The 18630-nt window shown below is 34.6% G+C and overlaps 2 protein-coding genes across 2 annotated transcripts; one reads left to right on the top strand and one right to left on the bottom strand.

The window, feature by feature from the left end:
* The first annotated feature begins 307 nt into the window (after positions 1–307).
* LOC132312413 (uncharacterized) lies at positions 308–5244 on the top strand. Its single transcript, XM_059810781.1, has 6 exons — positions 308–941; positions 2009–2137; positions 2241–2361; positions 2459–2540; positions 4527–4680; positions 4784–5244. The coding sequence occupies exons 1-6, from the start codon at positions 612–614 to the stop codon at positions 4916–4918; spliced, it is 951 nt and encodes a 316-aa protein (XP_059666764.1). The 5' UTR covers positions 308–611; the 3' UTR covers positions 4919–5244.
* A 226-nt stretch (positions 5245–5470) lies between these two features.
* LOC132312412 (phosphoinositide phospholipase C 6) lies at positions 5471–14220 on the bottom strand. The gene is made up of 9 exons (XM_059810779.1): positions 13444–14220; positions 11524–11720; positions 10719–10854; positions 10398–10631; positions 10082–10302; positions 9867–9984; positions 7294–7446; positions 7130–7216; positions 5471–6141 (listed from the first exon to the last, which is right to left on the bottom strand). Exons 1-9 carry the CDS (start codon positions 13801–13803, stop codon positions 5848–5850), a joined length of 1800 nt encoding a protein of 599 aa, XP_059666762.1. The 5' UTR covers positions 13804–14220; the 3' UTR covers positions 5471–5847.
* Positions 14221–18630: the final 4410 nt, after the last annotated feature.

Genomic DNA, 18630 nt, shown 5'->3' with positions numbered 1-18630 from the left:
AAGTAGACAATCTTACTACTATTACTTTTTTTATAATTTCGGTCAGACAATTTTAATTTTTTTTTAGAAATATAATTTAAAAATAAAAAATAAAAAATTCAACACCCCCAAGAAATTATTAAACTTATTGGGTGATAAATCAAAATTTACAATAAGTCCCAAAATGTATTTTCTAAGGACAATTCAATGAAAGAAGTTTACCGAAAAAGACAACTCAGTGAACGGAAAGTCCTAAAAAATTCTTTACCATGATTAATTGTTAAAAACATTAGTACAAGAATCGACAAACAATTTTCATATTTAAAGAGTCGTACACTCTTCTCTCTCCTCCCATTTCTCTCTCTAGACTTCGTCGAGGCAGCCCCTTGACCACAATTCCCTCACCTATACAGAAAAACCATCAATCATATAGAGAGAGAGAGAGAGAGAAAATGACAGAGTCTTGAAGAGAGAGTGAGAATGAGAATTTGATTGCCTTTCATACATCACTTTAGCCAAGAACGTTGATGAGCTAATCTGACAGTTGACGAGACCGTTTCGGGGAGGACAGGTTAACAATCGTGCGCACTCTAGCTGTAAATTAGCATCGGTCCACTCCGTGAGCAGCCGCCATGGCCGAGCTTGCCCAAGCTGAAGCGTACGCGCCGAGGACTCTGCAAGTGTGGAGGACACTGATGAACTGGTTCGCCTTCTTCTTTGGGATCTTCGTTCAGATCATCCGAGGGACGCCTTCCGTGGCTCAAGTCCTATCTTACATCGGCCTCAGACAGCATTCTTTGCTCTCTTCTTCTTCTTCTTCTTCTTCTTCTTCTTCGCCGTCGTTCAAGCCTTTGTCCGCCGTTGAATCGCCGGAATTGCATGAGTCAGACCCGCCGGCGGTCCAACTTACCGGCGGAAGAGTCGCCAATGTCGACGGTGATCGGTGCATAGAGAAGCTTACGGTAATTATTGAAAATATTCGTTGATGATTATCATGTGTATTTTATTGTTGAATTAATTTTGTCATGTGGTTATGCTTTACATTTGTTTGTATTTGGAGATGAGTATTGTAAATTTATTAGGTAGAGTAGAAACAAACTGATACATATGTTTTATGGGGTAGAGATTCCAGAGAAAACTTCATACTTGTTTGATGTTTGAAATTTTGAGGTTAGATATTGACCTTTTGTTCTATTTGTTAGGGCAAAATTTTAGCTTTTTTTTTTTTTTAGAAATTAGCTGAGTGCTTGACTTGATTTTAGGTGTAGCAAGTGTAAAATCAAGAATCAGCTGGAAATTCAGTAATGAGTGTTTTTTGAGTTCCATATTTGTGAGCAAACTTTTTTTTTCTATTGAGACTAGACTTAGATGACAACTGACTGCAAGTGCCGTGCTACCCGAGTGGTTGGGTTGCTCCCCAGTGTCCGAGAGCGCATGTTTGAGCCTTGCACCGTCCCCTCTAACCACTAACCCAAGTTATGTGCTTTGGAACTACTGGAGAAATGGATACATACCCAAGGGCAAATGATCACTACAAATAAATTAGCGGGGCATATTGGGGCAAATGATCACTGCGGATATGTTTGGCAACAACTTGTCATTTGGTTTTTCTTTGTTTTGCCTTTATATATGATTTAGCTTATTGGCAGTGAATATTGGGGGAACTTTACCACAAAAGAAATACACTTTTCCATACTACTTTCCAACTGGTTCTAAGCATTGAAACTTGAATTAGTATTCTCCAATTTGTCATTTGATATATTCATTTGCTTTTGATTTATTTAATTGGTTAAGGGCAAATTACAATGACTGCGGATTGTACCGTTTCATGTTAAAAGAAGAAAATGAAAACAATAAAAAGCTGAATGGATAGGAAAATACTTAACAGACAACCACTGGGCACTGCACTGACCTTTTTTTGTTTTAAATTTATTGCATCAGCTGAGTGGCCATACTAGATTATATTGTGAAACTACTTCTGGCACTTGCAAGTGAATTTTATGTTTGACTTGTGCATATCTGCATGCAGGTGGTTCTTGATTTGGATGAAACACTAGTATGTTCATATGAAACATCTAGTTTGCCCGCTATTATTCGTAACCAAGCTTCAGAAGCTGGGTTGAAGTGGTTTGAGCTGGAATGTGTTTCTTTGGATAAGGTGTCTTATTTATTTTTTATCCATAATTTATAGGGTAATTGGTTTTTATTTTTTTTTTATTTTTAAATGAATCTATTTTAGTATTCAAATGTTGGGTTTGAAGGAATGTGAAGGCAAGCCTAAGGTCAACTATGTTACAGTGTTCGAACGTCCAGGATTACAAGAATTTTTAAAACAACTCAGTGAATTTGCAGAGCTTGTGTTATTTACTGCTGGTCTTGAAGGTTTGCCCTTTACTTTGCCACTATCTTGGTTCTTTTCTTTTGATTCCTCTTTTTGCTTTTACATTTTTTAAAATTTGCCATATTGGTATGCGCACAGGTTATGCTAGACCACTTGTTGATAAAATCGATGTTGAAAATCGATTTAGTCTTAGACTGTATCGGCCTTCAACAATTAGCACGTAAGCACTGTTGCTTTTCTACTGTATCCTTCCAGGCTTTGCTTTACTATTTTTTCATTTTATTTTTTCCTCAATCAAGGCCTGTGGTAATGGCACCTCTTCTCCAGCATCTTTTATGTGTTGGAAGCCAATCTGTGTTTGACACCAACCAGGTTTATATCTTTTATACATTGCCTTTTCTTCCCATTTAGGTTGCCATGTCAGACACTAAGTGGTTACTTTATACGTTATATCACTGTCTGACACTGAGTTTTGTTTGTGTTATTGTTGCTTAATGTGTTATCAATTTTCATAAGAAACTTTTGAAGAGCTATTGCCCATGAAATTTGGATAATACTATCCCCTTATAAATTATGAAGCATGTGAATTACTTGGAGGGTTTCGAATGTTTGAATCATCCTAGTTGTCACAGGGGCCAATTTTTCGCACCAAATTCTCGCCCTGTGATGGCAGTTAGCCAAAAATAGTCTCAATCGTCTAACACTAGTCCTGTAAAAGTTAAAATTCTACCTTGGAAACCTATAGTTCAAATTCCTTGCTTTTTATTTTTTCCATTATCTAGATGGAAAAATCTTTCATGATCTTATTCTTTGTAAATAATGTAATGCACATTTATCACAATGGATGTCTTGTGGTGTGTTGGGAATATTTACTTTTCTATTGACTTTTTCTTTTAAGGAAAGTTTTCCCTGAAAGTAATTTTGATTATAGCAAACAAGGCTTTAATTTCTAATGAACGTGACTTCTTGGAGATATATCCTAAGTAGTTCTGACTAAAAATCCTTTTGAAATGCAATGAACCCGAGGGTGAAGGTTACCATTAATTGCAGGTCAAGACATGTTAACTAATAATTCACGTTTGTCTGAAATATATGTAGAAAAAGGCACTGCCTTCTTGATTCAGGATCCACAATCGCCTTCAGTGTCTGTCTATTCTTATGAGTTTTGTGCATCAAAATAATCTACTTCCTGAAGTACCTGAGCTAAGATTTAGTAGAAAATTCCTTCCTATTTTTTTCAGTTTTGATATTTCTGGTGATGTCCTCATAATAAATCCTGTTTGAAACATTATGGACCCATTTCAAACCTTATGAAAACACGTTGGACGAATTCAATTTCTGTGGGATGTCCAACCAGCCAGTTGATAATATGTTATGTTATTTTGTGCAAGTCCATCTGCTATGTCTTAGGTTGAATATAAAGTAGTTATTCAGAAGTACAGCCTGGTGCGCGAGATTCCTGCCAGGGTCAGATGTACGCAGCCTTACCTTCGCATGCAAAGAGGTGGTTTTGCGTTTCAAATCCGGAGCAACCTTATCATTGTGCTTTTAACCAAAAAAAAAACCTTATCATTGTGTCAATGCCCGCTCTCTATATATGGTTTCTCAAAAGTTAAGGTTACAACTTGTTGCCGGTATTTCAAATTATATATATTTTCTATGCTTTCTGGATTTCAGTATTGCTTATTAAGGCCCCAGTGTCATATATTAGAGTTACATCTCAAGTTATGCATATAAAAAATAAAAAAATAAAAAATAAAAAAAAAAGACAAATGTCAAGTGATTCATGTAGTTGTAGATGTGAAGAAATGTTGTATTTTCAGTTTCATTCTTGTACTAATTATGCTGTTTATTTTTTTTTTCGCTATCATATGATCCTCATTTTCATTTTTATTACTAGGTGGATGAGCTTTATGTTCATTCTGTTTGCTGCATATTCTCTATATGTAGATTTGAGTGTGTAAACACATGTTCACACAACTTAGGTACATATGTATAACCTGAACATATTGTAATTGGTTATACTAACAGTTAAGTTGTACCCAAGTTTTCATGCTTGACAGCTTGTGCTCTTGTCACTGCACAGTTTTTTTTTTTTTTTTGGGTCTTAATGTTATTATCATTAAAGGAATCGAACTGTTGAACCTGCATTTGGTTGCGTAAGGTTTTTATATGTTAAAATAACTCCTCCTGGCATAAATTACAGGGAATATCGGGAACATGTCAAGGATCTATCCTGCCTATCAAAGGATCTCTGCCGAACTGTTATTGTTGATAACAACCCGTTCAGTTTCTTATTGCAACCACTGAACGGAATTCCATGTGTTCCATTTTCTGCAGGACAACCGCATGATGAACAGGTAACAAGAGTTATTACATCAATAAATATTTTTTGGGATCTGGCCCAACAATTCTTGGCCCTTTACTCACCATTTACTGATCCGTCTTTTTTGAGTTGATCAGCTTCTGGACGTCCTCCTTCCACTCCTCAAGCACCTCTATCAACAGAAGGATGTGAGACCGATGCTTTATGAAAGGTTCCGCATGCCGGAGTGGTTTGAAAAGCAAGGAATCCCTGCTTCTTGTTGGACGAAGTAGAAGAGATATTGTACAAATTGAAAGTAGCATTCGTCTTGGGGGCACTCAAATGGCTCTTTTTGTTCAAAGGCATCATCTTTTTGTTGACTTCATAAGTTTTTGTATAGTATCATCTTGAGCACGGGAGCCATTGATGAAGCCCAACCTCTGCAGCATCACTCGTATAGAATTTGTGAAATGTAAATTTGTCAAAGCTCTGATTCGTTTGTAATTGTTTATATGCTGGCATCCTGGTGATTGCTCATGCATGTTTCTAGTGTTGTGGACTCACGCTTGACAAATAGTTATTTGCAGTTTATACACTTCTCAGCAGCGCTTCATTATTACTGTCTGGAATTATTATCTACATTATTTTCTGAACCAGGAAATGCATAAAGGTTCTTGGATTGTGGTTCGTTGTCTGACTGTAACTGGGAGTTGAGAAATCCGTGGTGGTTTGCAGAAGAAAATAAGTCGTCGGAGTACCTTCTGCATGAATGTCAAATACCTTACTCTCTGCAATCTGTCTTGGCAAGAATAATTGTTCGTTGAAGGAAATATTGGCAAGAAAAGGACCACAAAGGAGCCGAGCTCCCTGAAGATGCATTAGTATGATTAGAAGAATACAACCAAAAACCAAATAATAATGTCTGTTTTGCAAGGATGGCCATAAGCTTTCCTCACCATAAATCCAACAAACAGAACAATATGAGTACAAGACAATGTTCTCATCCATTACCAAATTAAAATCACCATACAATTTACATGGATTGTGCAGATCCTACTAAAGACAGAAACCAGATACAGTGAAGTGTGTGTGGCAAATTTCTTCGCCCATGGTGCTTGACGTGGGATCCTCCCGTTTCCACCGGTTACTAATTGAATGTTTGGAAGGCAGGGCCTTCTTGGGAGACAAGCATGTATTGTAGAATGAACAAAAGCCATGCAGTTCATACAAACTGAAACCGCATAAGAAGCTTTACAGATTTAAGTTGTACTCCCTTTTTGTCATAAAGTGGGACTGTCCGAATCCCAGATCTCAGCTCTGAGATAGGCAAACATGTCTGCCCGCCAAAGTCATCCTTCTCCGACCTGTCATACTCTCGGACTTCAATCCGAAGCAAAGCCAACTCTGGAACTGTCAAAGGGAATGTGAATTCTTCATCCCAAACAGGTGCCCAGTCATCATCAATTACCTTTGTTTTCTTCTTTGCTGCATCTGCAGGCACTCCTACTATATGAACCTGCCAGACAAATTCACCAGTAGGTTGTTAAAGACTTCTTTATCCAGTTGAGACTGATACTACAAATGATCAGAGTAGTTCAATTTGAATCCCATATAATTCTTTCTGACAAAATTGTACAATAATAACTAAAGCTTCTTTTGTTCTAACATTGATTCTTTTCCCATTCAGATTTATTATTGATATTTCTCAAGTGTGCCCATAACCTTGAATTTTTCAGCATAGATTTTTTCATTTCTACCATATTCTCTCCTCAGTCACAAAATTTTAAGCAAGGACTGACACCAGATCATTTACTGTGTCTATTTATAGTCATTATAAAGGCAAGAATAATGAAGATGACGGGGTCTCCCCGAGCGAGTTCGAATCTCTCAGGTAATAAAGCAATATTTTTCATGCGGCCAATCCCGTTTGTACGGGGGCACAGGCAAGGATGATGATTATGATAATTTATGGTCCTTACCCATTACACAGTTTTATATCCAGTCAGAATTAGTTATGCTCCGGTGAGAAGAGAGAGACATTTGCGTAGATGGTAGGAGGCAAAGAGGGCGCCCGACGTGAACATAGGATGAAAATAATGGAAAAAGAAAATTATGTGGCCAACCCCACTAATCTGGGAATAAGGCAAGGACAATGATGAAGTAATTATGTGTCACAGGGGTGAAGAGTCTCCCCTTGTAACATTATGCAACTAAAATTTACATGTAATGATGTTCATTCAACACCACCCTCATTAAATGCTATGCTCCTCATTCTGATGAAGACCGATATATTCATTCAATGAATCAAACTAAATGACGTCAAAATATGTCCACCTAAATCTATTTTGCATAGATCACAAGAAGTATAGCATCATGTGAGGTAATTGACAGCAATTATGAAGTTCAATAGTAAAAGATCATCACATCCTTTGATCAAAACACTAGTTTTAAGGCAAAAGAGTGAAAGAAAAAAGAAAGATAAAAATCAATTGACTCTTACCGACCTTTGTGTAGAAGTCTGGTGGTGAGTATTTATCGAAGTGTGTGTGGCTAAAATCCAGACGCCATCCGTCCCCCATGTATACTCTCACCTGTCAAGTAAAATGTATGTTCTAAAACTGTCATTAGGAAAATGAAATTCAATATGAAGCCATGTTGCTTCACATACCTTTAAATGTTTCTGTACTGGAAGTGTTACTTTAGGATCAAATACATCATTATTTCGATCTTTCTTCATGAGAAAATCAGGTTTCTTCACATAACCACAACCTCCATTGGATCTAAACATCCCCTGCATCATCCAGAGTGACTTGCCATAACCCTGTTGCAAAACAATTCATATATATACAAATAAACAAAAAGCTAACCTCGTAGCAAGATCCTTTAAAAAAAAATTGAAAGGGGACAGCCGAGAGGGGATATTAAAAAGTTAGACATAAATGCCTATAATTTCAAGGATTTATTAAGTTAGTGGGCAGAGGGGCAGACCACAAGCTAACATGACATTTGGAATTTAAACAAAAGCAAACCTTTTAACAAGTTCTAATAATAGTAGACTGGTGGTTTTAACTCTCGTCTAACAAAATGAAACATCAAACACCTTCCTTGGAAAAGCTTAAGAATCGAAATGATCCCTTTTTATCTTGACATCTAGGCTCCGTTTGTTTCGATATAAAATATTTTCCTCGAAAAATATTTTCCTCTTTCAGGGAAAATATTTTTTTATTTTTGTTTTTCAGTGTTTGGCAAGGGTATAGGTCGTGGTTGAGGTCGAGTCCATCGGGCGGGGCATTTAAAATGACTTGCCAAAAATTGATGGTTAAGTTATTTTTGTTAGGTTTTAATAATTTTTTTCTATCGAAAATATTTTACAATAACCAATCACCAGAAAATAAAAATATATATATTTCTGAAAAATATTTTACATCCAAACAAATGGAGCCCCATAGTGTGAAAAGGTGACATAATGATTCAATGGATTAAAAGTTTTCTTTCCAGGGACTAGGAGGCTCAGGTAAGGGCATCCCATGTCCCCTTACCTTTTTGTGCTGGTGATGGATGTATTTTCCATGATTACAAAGAATTTTATCCATAAGTAACCCAAGTTTAAACTACACTGGAGCTGCAGGAGTTCTTCTCTATCTGATCTTTGTTTTGCAGATGGTATCATGCTCTTCAAACCATGGGATTCCATATCTGCTGCATCTGTCAAATAGGCTATTCATTTCTGCTTCGGTGGTCTCCAAGAAACAAGGTATTATTGATTGCCTTGGTTTCCTATTTATGACCTCCCAATTGCATACCTCGGCATAACTCTCACGTCCTCAAAATTGAGAGCTGTTGATTGTAAGGAATTAGTTGACAGAATGCTGTCCAGAGTGAAGTCGCAAATCAGAGTCCTATTCCGTATTCAAATCTACTAGACAAGTTTCTTCATCCTCCTAAAAAGTTTATTAGCCAACCTAATCAAACCATGAGATCCTCTAGAAGGTGGTTAGCATGAAATCCAGTGGAGCAAAGGTAGCTTGGTCTATTTTAAGCTTACCTAAAGGAAGAGAGTTGGTATAAGAAAGCCAGACTTAACAGGGAAATTACGAATAAAAATATTTTGGAACCTTCGCCGACCTCCTGCTTCTTCCATTAGGGTTCATTCAATGTGGCAGATGTAATCTTCCTACAGGAAAGGAACTTCCAGAAATTGAAGTTTCTCAAAATTGCTTTTGGTGCTTGACTACCAACTTCCAAACAGTCCCATTTCCTAGAGCATAAGTAACAAAATTATACTATCATTCTAAACTTCAAAGGGAGGTCCAATTAGCCTCAGTATTAAAGGCAATATACCCCCAAACCTATATATTGTTGGGCGTGGGCCTATTCTCTAACAGCTTAAGCTTTTGAAGCAATTAGTGTTTTAACACAACCATTATGCTAGGCTTCTAATACTGAATTAAATTTTTCTTCTTATGTTGGCAAAATAATAATTTCTCTATCATTCTGTGTGTGCATATCATATGTGAATAAATAGCTGATATTGATCCTAACACTGAATCTTGATTTCTCTATCATTCTGTGTATGCATATAATATGTCAATTGATAACCAATATTTGACTCAGTTATGATAGAATTATAATAAAAAGTTTATACCTCCAAAAAGGAGTGTGAAAACAGGTTTAAAAAAATGTGAAATCCATAGAAGGCTTTCTTCACCTGCATCTATAGATTGTTCTGGGTAAAGAAAAGGGCCGTTTTCCTGGCAGTCAAAGAAACTCTAATTTGAAATGAACCAACAATAACCAATGAAAAAGCAAAGCCTACTTACAATGAAAAAGATAATCATAACCTTCCATATCTAAACTCAGATGCATCCAGACAAGAACAGAATTTTATCAAGATACATTTAATCATTGTTGTGGGTGCTATTGTCACTTATCCAACCACATATAGATGCTGAGCTGTGTGCATGGATAGATTCCAACATAAGTACACGTCTGGTGTATTAATTTGGTTCAAAAGAAAACGCAACTTAACTTGTGTCAAACTTGAAAAGATTAAAGCCTGTAAACATGCTTCACTTAATAATCAAACAACACAAAGATAAAATAAAAAGAAAAAGAAAAAGAAATATATAAAACATAATTGAAATTGAAACTAACCAATAGCACGAAAAGTATGATTCTAAGTAGACAACATAACTTTGAAACTACTTATCAAAAAAAAAAAAACATAACTTTGAAACTAACCTGCATATTAAATGCGACCATCTGAGCTCCATGCATCCACCCAATAACAGGCTTGAAATTTGAGGAGGTAACTCGCATTCCTTTTGGGTATATCCTCATAATATTCTTTTGTGTGAACCTAGAAAAAGAAACAGAGAATTTAAGACACAGTCAGCCGACATAAAATAAATAACTGTTAAAATAGTTAACACTTCTTGCAGATATTTAGCACATACCTCACAACGTCAGTTCCATAAGATGCTGCAGCCTTTTCAAGTGCCTTTTCACTCAAACTAAGACGTTTTACTTTATCAATTCCAACCTTTAGAGCCGCTCTCAACCCATCCTTTGGTTTCCCAGCATGAATTGCAATCAGATGCTTGTATACAGGTGCTCCTGGCTGACACAACTTTTTATCACAGCTGTCACCGTCTTCGTCCTGATGATCTTTATTTTGCTATGACACAACCAAAGCACCTTAAATGTTATAAATGGTGAAGTAAATTAAATTTTTTTTTAATTTGATGAAATAAATTTTAGCACTCAGCTCACCCTGTTATCAGATTCGATTTCAGCTGTCTCCTCCTCCCATTCTTCTTCTTCAGATGAATCCCTCTCATTACTTGAGGCATTTCCCTTGTCCTTGGATTGTTTAGATTCAAGGTATTCTTTTGGTGGTTTGGTTGAAAGAATAATTCGGTGCTTTAAGGCTTCTGGAGAAGGGAATTCTTCTGAGGATTGTGAATCAGGGTAATACAACATTGCTCCAAACGTTTGAGTGACCATCTAGAGACAGATTTAATTTCAATTACAAGAAAAAGATTGAAATAAACTTTATTTGAATCTAAATCATGAAGGACAAGGAAAGCTAACCTGTGCAACCTTAGCCTGAAGATCTGGTGTAAGGTGGTCTTCTAAAGTTATTATGACAGGGTATGGAGACGTGACAAAAGCATGCTCTTTAATAGACTTCAAGCAATTGAGGAGACATATGGGAGTTGTCAGGGTCCTGCAGAAGAAGTTGAGAGAGTTTCTAAACAAAAACAAGAACTAACTTAAGAAAAGTAAAATGTTCCAATTTTCGAGTACATTCATGTTTAAAAAATCAGGTTAATGCACTATATTGCCAAAACAATGAGATCGTGTATTTAAAAAAGAAATAAGGAAAAAATAAAAGAAAAGAAGACGAGAGGCAGAAAGCACTGCCATGGTGGACTAGCGAACTGATCTTAGTATGAAAGTAACACAAATATTACACACACCAATCAAAACTGTTGTGGATTTAGCTGCGTATTCTGCAATAGAATGTTGATAGAAAAATGAGTTTTGTTCTACAATTCTGAGATTATTTATTATTGCTAAATGCTATAACATATATCTTCTGTATAAACAAAGCACAATTGATTGAAGACATTTGACAAAGAAGCCAATTTCTAAAAGGCTTCCCCTTTCCCAAATAATATCCATGAACTGCTTGCTAAAGCTGACCTTTCAATTAGAGATAATGTTCATTTTTCTCATTGTCATTCCCATCCATGACAAAGGTACACCAACAAACTCCTTAAGATACAACCAACATGCATGTGGATGGACAAGGCTTCCCCCCTCTCTCCTCTCCCTTACACACACACACACAAATAATAATAACAATTGAGGTGATTATGGAATAAGTTCATACCTTCCATGGAAAACACGAACGTCATCTTTTGCAGAATTTGGCCATATATCTAGTTCTATAACTCTCACACCCCTTTCTAAAGCTCTTATGATAGGTACTTCACTGCAATCACTGCTCAGTTGGTTCCCAGTTAGGTAGGAATTGTGACCTGTATATATGAAATAATGTTGCAATGGAGCAGTCATGTCATGGTGTACCTGGAATGACATAATCTGTAAGAGCAAATCTACAATTGCATTTCCATATTGAACACATGCACGCACATACACACACAGAGATCAAAGGAAACTAATAGAACTGAAATTAGAGGGTACCAAAATGCATAAAGTACGATGTATGAACCCTAATCACCAAGTTGTATGCCAGAAAAGGCATGATTGCAAACATTCAACAGCAAGAAATGCAAAAGATAAATTCGTTTTGCAGAAACCCAACTATCCTAGTTCCTAATCAGTCAGTATCTAAGCAAATATAACAGCAAATGAGTTTTATCAAGGGAAATCATACTTGCGATAATAAAAACAATGTTGCTGCTGCTGCTGATGATGAGTCAGCAAATGAGTTTTATCAAGGGAAATCATATTTAACAATGTTGACTATAAACTAAACATTTCAGTTCTATAAGAGCCGGTGTAAATTAGCTGTTTTTTTTGGTTTTTTTTTTCCCCCCTTCTTGTTAAAACCACCCGTCATCAGCAAAGTATACTTTCGACTCTTAGAAAATAAAAATTGTAAACTATGAGGCTAACAATCTATGCCAGAGGTGCAGAAGCATTTACAGATTACCCAGTCAAATGCTCCACCCTCTTCTCTAGGATTATGGGGAACTTTGTCCACAGAAAAATTATTGTTGCAAAACTATATGAAGAAAACAGCAAGAAAGATATGATGTCTTTGCCATCACTTTTCTGTTAGCCTAAGTACCATAATTGTAAACAATTTATAGTTCAGATTGTTTGAATTAGATGAAACAGTCTATACTACTTCACCATGAACAAAATAAATTGTACTTTAGCATACTTTTTCGCTTATAAAACTCAAAATTATGTGAAAAAGTATTTGTTTAGTTGAATGAACCATCTCAACTAAAACTCTAAAATTTCATGTCACTCTTTCTTACCAAACTAGCTGTATTTGTTACATTGAACGAACCATCTCAACTGACCTTCTCTCATATTAATTCCCCCAGCTTGTGCCGCTTCTAGCTTCTCCCCAGTGTTCCATTTTTTCCTACCCTTACGAAAAAGGATGCCTTTTTTTCATAACAAATGTGCTCTTCAAAATTCAATATATATACATTTTCACCTTAGTTCTTCTTTTTTTTTGGCAGATACATTCTCACCTTAATTTGGCCAAATAGTTGTATGAGGTTCAGTTAAGTAATTTACTCTATTGATATAAACTTATTATATATACCCACAAACACAAACACACACAGTATCAATAAATATACATTTTCACCTTAATTTAGCCATTTAGCCAAATAGTTGTATGAGGTTGAATTAAGTAACTCTTTGTTTCCTCAAAACCCCAAATAACAAAAAAAAATCTAAAGTTCAAAGTTTCAATCACCATTTGATCTACAATTACATATACCCACACATAAATACACAGTGTGTGATATAGATATATATGTGTGGGGGGGAAAAACATGCCTTTTTTTAAAAAAACAACGTTCTCTTGAAAATTCAATATACATTTTCACATGAATTTAGCCAAACATGCCCTTTTTTTTCAAAATCAACGTGCTCGTTCAATTAAGTAACTCACTGTTTCGTCAAGACCCCAAATAACAAAAAACAAAGTAAAACTTCAAGGTTTCCATCATCATTTCCAACTTTCTTGATAAACACTTATATATACCCACAAACATATATATATATATAGTGTGTGAAATACATATATATAGAGAGAGAGTACCTGAGACTTAATAGGGGGATTGAGATCGTCGAAGAATAGGTAGTGAAAGAAATCGTCAAGGGTGAGACCGCGGCGAGTGAACTGGGTCAAGTGGTGTCGCCGATGGAGAACCTGCCCAATGATTCGCTCCGCATCAGAGACGGTGCACCCTCTCTCTCCCTGAAACTCGATCAGAAAAAGGCGCAGACCGCCTGCTGACATGTGGGTCCGACCGCCCGAGTAAGTCGCGAACGCCTCTTTGACCTCCGGCGGTGGCTCCGCCTCGCTGATCTTGAACTTCCGGTTGAAGTACCCAAACATCTTGTAATTGTAGCTCCCCATTTCTTCAACTCTCTCTCTCTCCTCTTTCCCTCTCTGCATATTTTTATATAGACACTAATTATATACAAACACAAACACTGACTTTACTCGGATTCAGTTGAATTTCCTAAATTATAAACTAAAGAGAAATGGGTTGACTAATTCTTGAAGTAATCGTCAACGTTAATTGTGTTTGGGTTTTTGAGGGTTTCAAGGAAACATTAAATTATAGAAACTTCCATTAAAACACGAAGTTTAATCGTTGAACAAGTATTTTCATTAAACAAGAACTCCTCAAATCTCAGGTTAGTCTATTTATTTTAGGATAATTATTACTCCGTATTTTTTTGCTTCAACAACACTTGCCCTTCTTCTGGTTTTTCCTATGATCGTGTTTTTATTTTGTTCCTGGTGGTTTCCTTTCTTTCCCGCCGTATTTTTTTCTGGGAAAATGCCCTGTCTTTTCTTTTTAAAATGTTAACAAAATTTCTTTTTTCATTCAACACTTTTGTTGGTGCCTCAGCGCGTGAATTTTATCATTGGTTTAAAAAATAAAAAAAATCAAGGATGATTTTAAAATATCTCATAATTTATTACGGGATACACATATGTAATTATTGCAAAAAAAATGAAAATTTATAAAGTAATATGATATGGATATAGACATTTGAAAGTAAAAACATTTATTATAATCTTTTTGGCATTTATTTTCTTTTACCGACCATTAGTATTTGATACTACATATGAACTATTTGATGCTACGCATAAACGGTCATAATAAATTTTGATGGGATATCACAATTAAACAAGTATGAAAATGGAATGCATCTAAGTAAATTAAAGTGTATATCCATACATAAAACCGATTCTTAAACATTTTTCTATCCAGTTACATATGATAGAGTGTAGTGGTGTGTTTATTTTTTATTATTTTCAAATTTTGGGAAAAAAAATTTAAATGGGGTTCTATTCACTTATCTTAGTGATGGAGAAGCAAGAGAAATCATTCGATAAGACATGAGGGTCTTCTCTACCCTTATCTTTTTCTTGTTTGGTGGCAATGGTTATCAACTTTACTTCTTCAACTGGCTCAGGATATGCTATGTGCAAATTATGTGAACAGTGGGAGGTATCTACGGTCCATTTTATTTTCAACAATGCTGTCATGAGGCCTACGAAAAATTTTATTACGGCCGTTGCGGACAGTTCATCTAATACATATATCTATGCGTACATATTGGTTGAATGTACTCGTTGCACGATGTAACGGGGGTAATATAATTTTTTTCCTAATTTATAATTTTTTTCTAGTAACGCCGTGAACCTAAGCGTTTGAAAAGATAGTACACGAGAATTATAATAAAGAAAAATTTTCATATTAAAATTCATTTAGTACAGAGAATACGAATCAATCAAAGTTTTACACTGTCTTTCTTAGATAGACGACAAACTTAGTCCCGCTTAAAAAGATATTTAAAGTTTGAAAAATAAGTGTTTCATGTCTAACTATAGACTCAATTAATTTGTTTTTATTATTATTTTTAATGCAAAATCCTGCTGACCTCATTAAATCGAATCGATTGCTCCATCTCTTCTTGATAGGTTCAAGCTTAACATAAATCCGGCTTATCATGGTTAGTCTACACATTGTGAAACTCATACAAAAAGTAAACTATAACACAACTTATAATAAAAAAAAAAAAGAATAAATATCACACACGTTAAAGAGTTTGAACAAAATGGAGAGTCGAATACTTCCGTTCAATTCGATCTTACATCACTCTTAATTGAGTGTATCTAAATGAATATAGAGTCTTCGACTTTCTATTTCTTATCGCTAACAAATTTCAACTGGCCAGGAGCAACATGCAAAATTTGAACTAAGTAATTTTTGCAATCATCTGTATATTTGTGTGAAAGATAGAGAGTAAAATACCTGCAGTAATTGATGGAGTTTTCATGAACATTGTATATTAGGAATTAGAAAATTCCTTTGAATGGAACATCGATATATATATCATATAAAATGTTAAATGTTAGTGAGCTATGTTTATAGAGCAAAAACTTACTCTAACATAACCTAATTTCAAAGAGTAAAAAGCCTATCCTTTTTACAGCATTTGTGTTCATGGAATGGTGCATTATGAGAGTAAAAGTAACTTCTCTATTCATTTTTTATTAGACAGATGAAAAGAGCCTTTTGGGAGAATTAAAGAACCTCCATTAAAAAAGGAGCTTTTGAAGTTCAATCTTTTGACCTGTAAATTTCATGTTAGTCTTTTTATTTAGCATAATTATTTTACTTAATTCAACCACACTTGATCTTCTTTTAGAATTTTTATTTTTATTTTTCCCTTTAATAATAATTTTTTTTTTCAAGGCAAGAATGTAGAATTTAATAGGTGCGAAAGTTTGAAGTCGGGCTTTCTAGAACAACAGGGAGCAACCAATCGTTGAGTTACGAAAGTATTCGCTTTTTACCAGATTGTTGTCATGCTTTCTTTCCCACAATTTTATTTTTTTGGAAAAATGCCTTGCATTTTTTTGCCTTTTCTTTTGCATGAGAAAATCTCTTTTTCATTCAATACTTTGATTGGTGACATAATGACATTTATCATTGGTTTTTTCTTTCTTTTTTTCTTTTATGACTTTACCATAGAATTAGAAAAATATTACATTACTATTCTTTCAAATTATTCTCAAACCAATTTTATTTGCTTGGAAATGTATTTAGACAAAATTGCTTTAAACCCGAAACTATCACTTGTGGCAAAATAAAAATACCTTCATATATACTACTTAAAAAGTTGCAAATTACATCTAACCTAACTTTCCTCGATAAATCTTTTAATATAATATAAAATGACTATAATGTCCCTTAAAATTAAAGGTCTTGAGTCATTTATCAATGGAGAAAACCAAAACAATCTCATAATTTGCACCGGAGCTGCCCTCCCCTCAAATTCCAAAACACAATCCCCTTTAAACGACAAATGAGTGGTTGAGTTTCTTGTCAAGAAAAAAATATATTTATATTTTAGATTTGTCAAACTAATAATAATACTACATCCGTCCTAAAAAAAGGGGAACCATGTCAGTTCAATTTGTGAGAATCACGATTTTTTAAAAATGACACTTTTTATGAGACGGAAGAAGTATTATATATGAATGGAAGAATCGATAGGGAAATAATATAAAAGAGAAGGGGTGGATGAGCATTCTCGTGTTTAGTTGGAAGCAATATCCCTCCTTACTTTAAATTTTATTCGCTTGTATTACATATGTCGTGTACGAACGGTTGGATGTGCCTGTTGTACGGTGCAACGGACGCAATAAAATTTTTCTTATTAGATAAATGAGAATAAGGATAAAGTAAATAACTATGAAAATATATAATACTAATTTTAAACTTAAAAAAAAAATACATATTTGTTTTTTATAAATTTATATAATGAAGAGTCTATTGGTAAAATGATATCATTAAAAATTATCACCCTATCCATCGTTTTCACTGTCCGCTTCAATTCAATCAAACTGATAAAAGTTACACAACACATACCCTTTCTTAAAAATGCTTCTTTCATCCCTCTTCCTTTCCTTTTGGAATCCCTTAAGCTATCGTTCCAACCAAACAAAATATCTAATAATATGGTCTAGAAGCTAACCTCGAGACAATCACTGTGGGTCCCACCCGCATAAATAGCGATATAAGGGGACATCCGCTTCAACATGCTAGTTAAAAGGCTTGGGATCTTTTTCCGAAGTGTCACTTCGACGGTTGGTATTTGAAGTTACAAAAGTTTGACTTACTTGGTTAGGAAACTAGGTATCTAATTTGAATGGTTAGCTTATATGAAAATTAGGGTGGTTCAATTTGAATGACAAAAATTATCTTTCAAAAAAAAAGAAAAAAAAAATTGGTGTAGTGGTAGTTTGTCTTGAGAAGGATTTCAATTTATTTTATTGTTTGGTTGAAAGAAAAGGTTGAGAGAGAGAAAACAATGAAGGATGAAACATTTTTACTTATTCACATTTTTTCATCTTTTAAAATTGAACGGAATAAAAAAGGAAAATAAAAAAAATTGTTCCATAAGTATTATTACTTTTTAGTGATGAAGTTTAGTAGATATATATATATATATATATATATTCATGGTTCGCAGTATCGGGTATGATCGCGGTGTAAACGAATTTATACAAAGTCGGTATAAACTAATCGATACAAATTGCGTATCGAACTTAAAAAAAAGTACGTGTGTGAACTGATACGTCGTGTATCAAACGATACAACGAACCATGATATATATATATTGGTATGTCGTTTTGATTTGTTGCTTTAATAAATGTGGGATAAATTGTTAGATACTTTTGCAAACTTGATTAAATAATAACTAATAATCCAAAATATATTGCTACATTAAAAGTTATATGTAAATATTATTTATAAAACTTTAAGATATCTTTAACTCTTTTATTGTGAGTACGTTGTAAAAATTGTGTCAAATAAAATAAATAAACACAATAGGAATAAGGATTGGGTCTGGCTCTAATATCAATTGTAACGGGTGGACATTTACTCATTTACTCAAAAGTTTAAGCTGTTGGGGAGTGTTACATGCCCACCCATTTATATCCAATTACTCTTCCATCCAGATCCGATATGGGACAAATTCCCCTGTTACAATAAGTATATGAGAAAAAATGATTGTATGAGTTAAAAGAAAAGGAGATAAGTTTATTGCCATCAAACTAGTGTTAAACACTGGTTTTAAATATAGTGTTTACACATCACAAGAATGTTAAACGAAATACAAAGAAGACATTTTGAGACTTTTTAGATGAAACAATATAAAATATATCACGACATAGTATATTAATAGGAGTCCT

This window comes from Cornus florida, unplaced genomic scaffold, assembly GCF_030987335.1.
Source record: "Cornus florida cultivar Cherokee Brave unplaced genomic scaffold, ASM3098733v1 CherokeeBrave_3.0.0_Hap2_Chr06, whole genome shotgun sequence".
In the NCBI taxonomy this organism is placed as follows: Eukaryota; Viridiplantae; Streptophyta; class Magnoliopsida; order Cornales; family Cornaceae; genus Cornus; species Cornus florida.
Note: the sequence above shows the minus strand (reverse complement) of the source record. Positions and strands in the feature narration are given on the sequence as shown.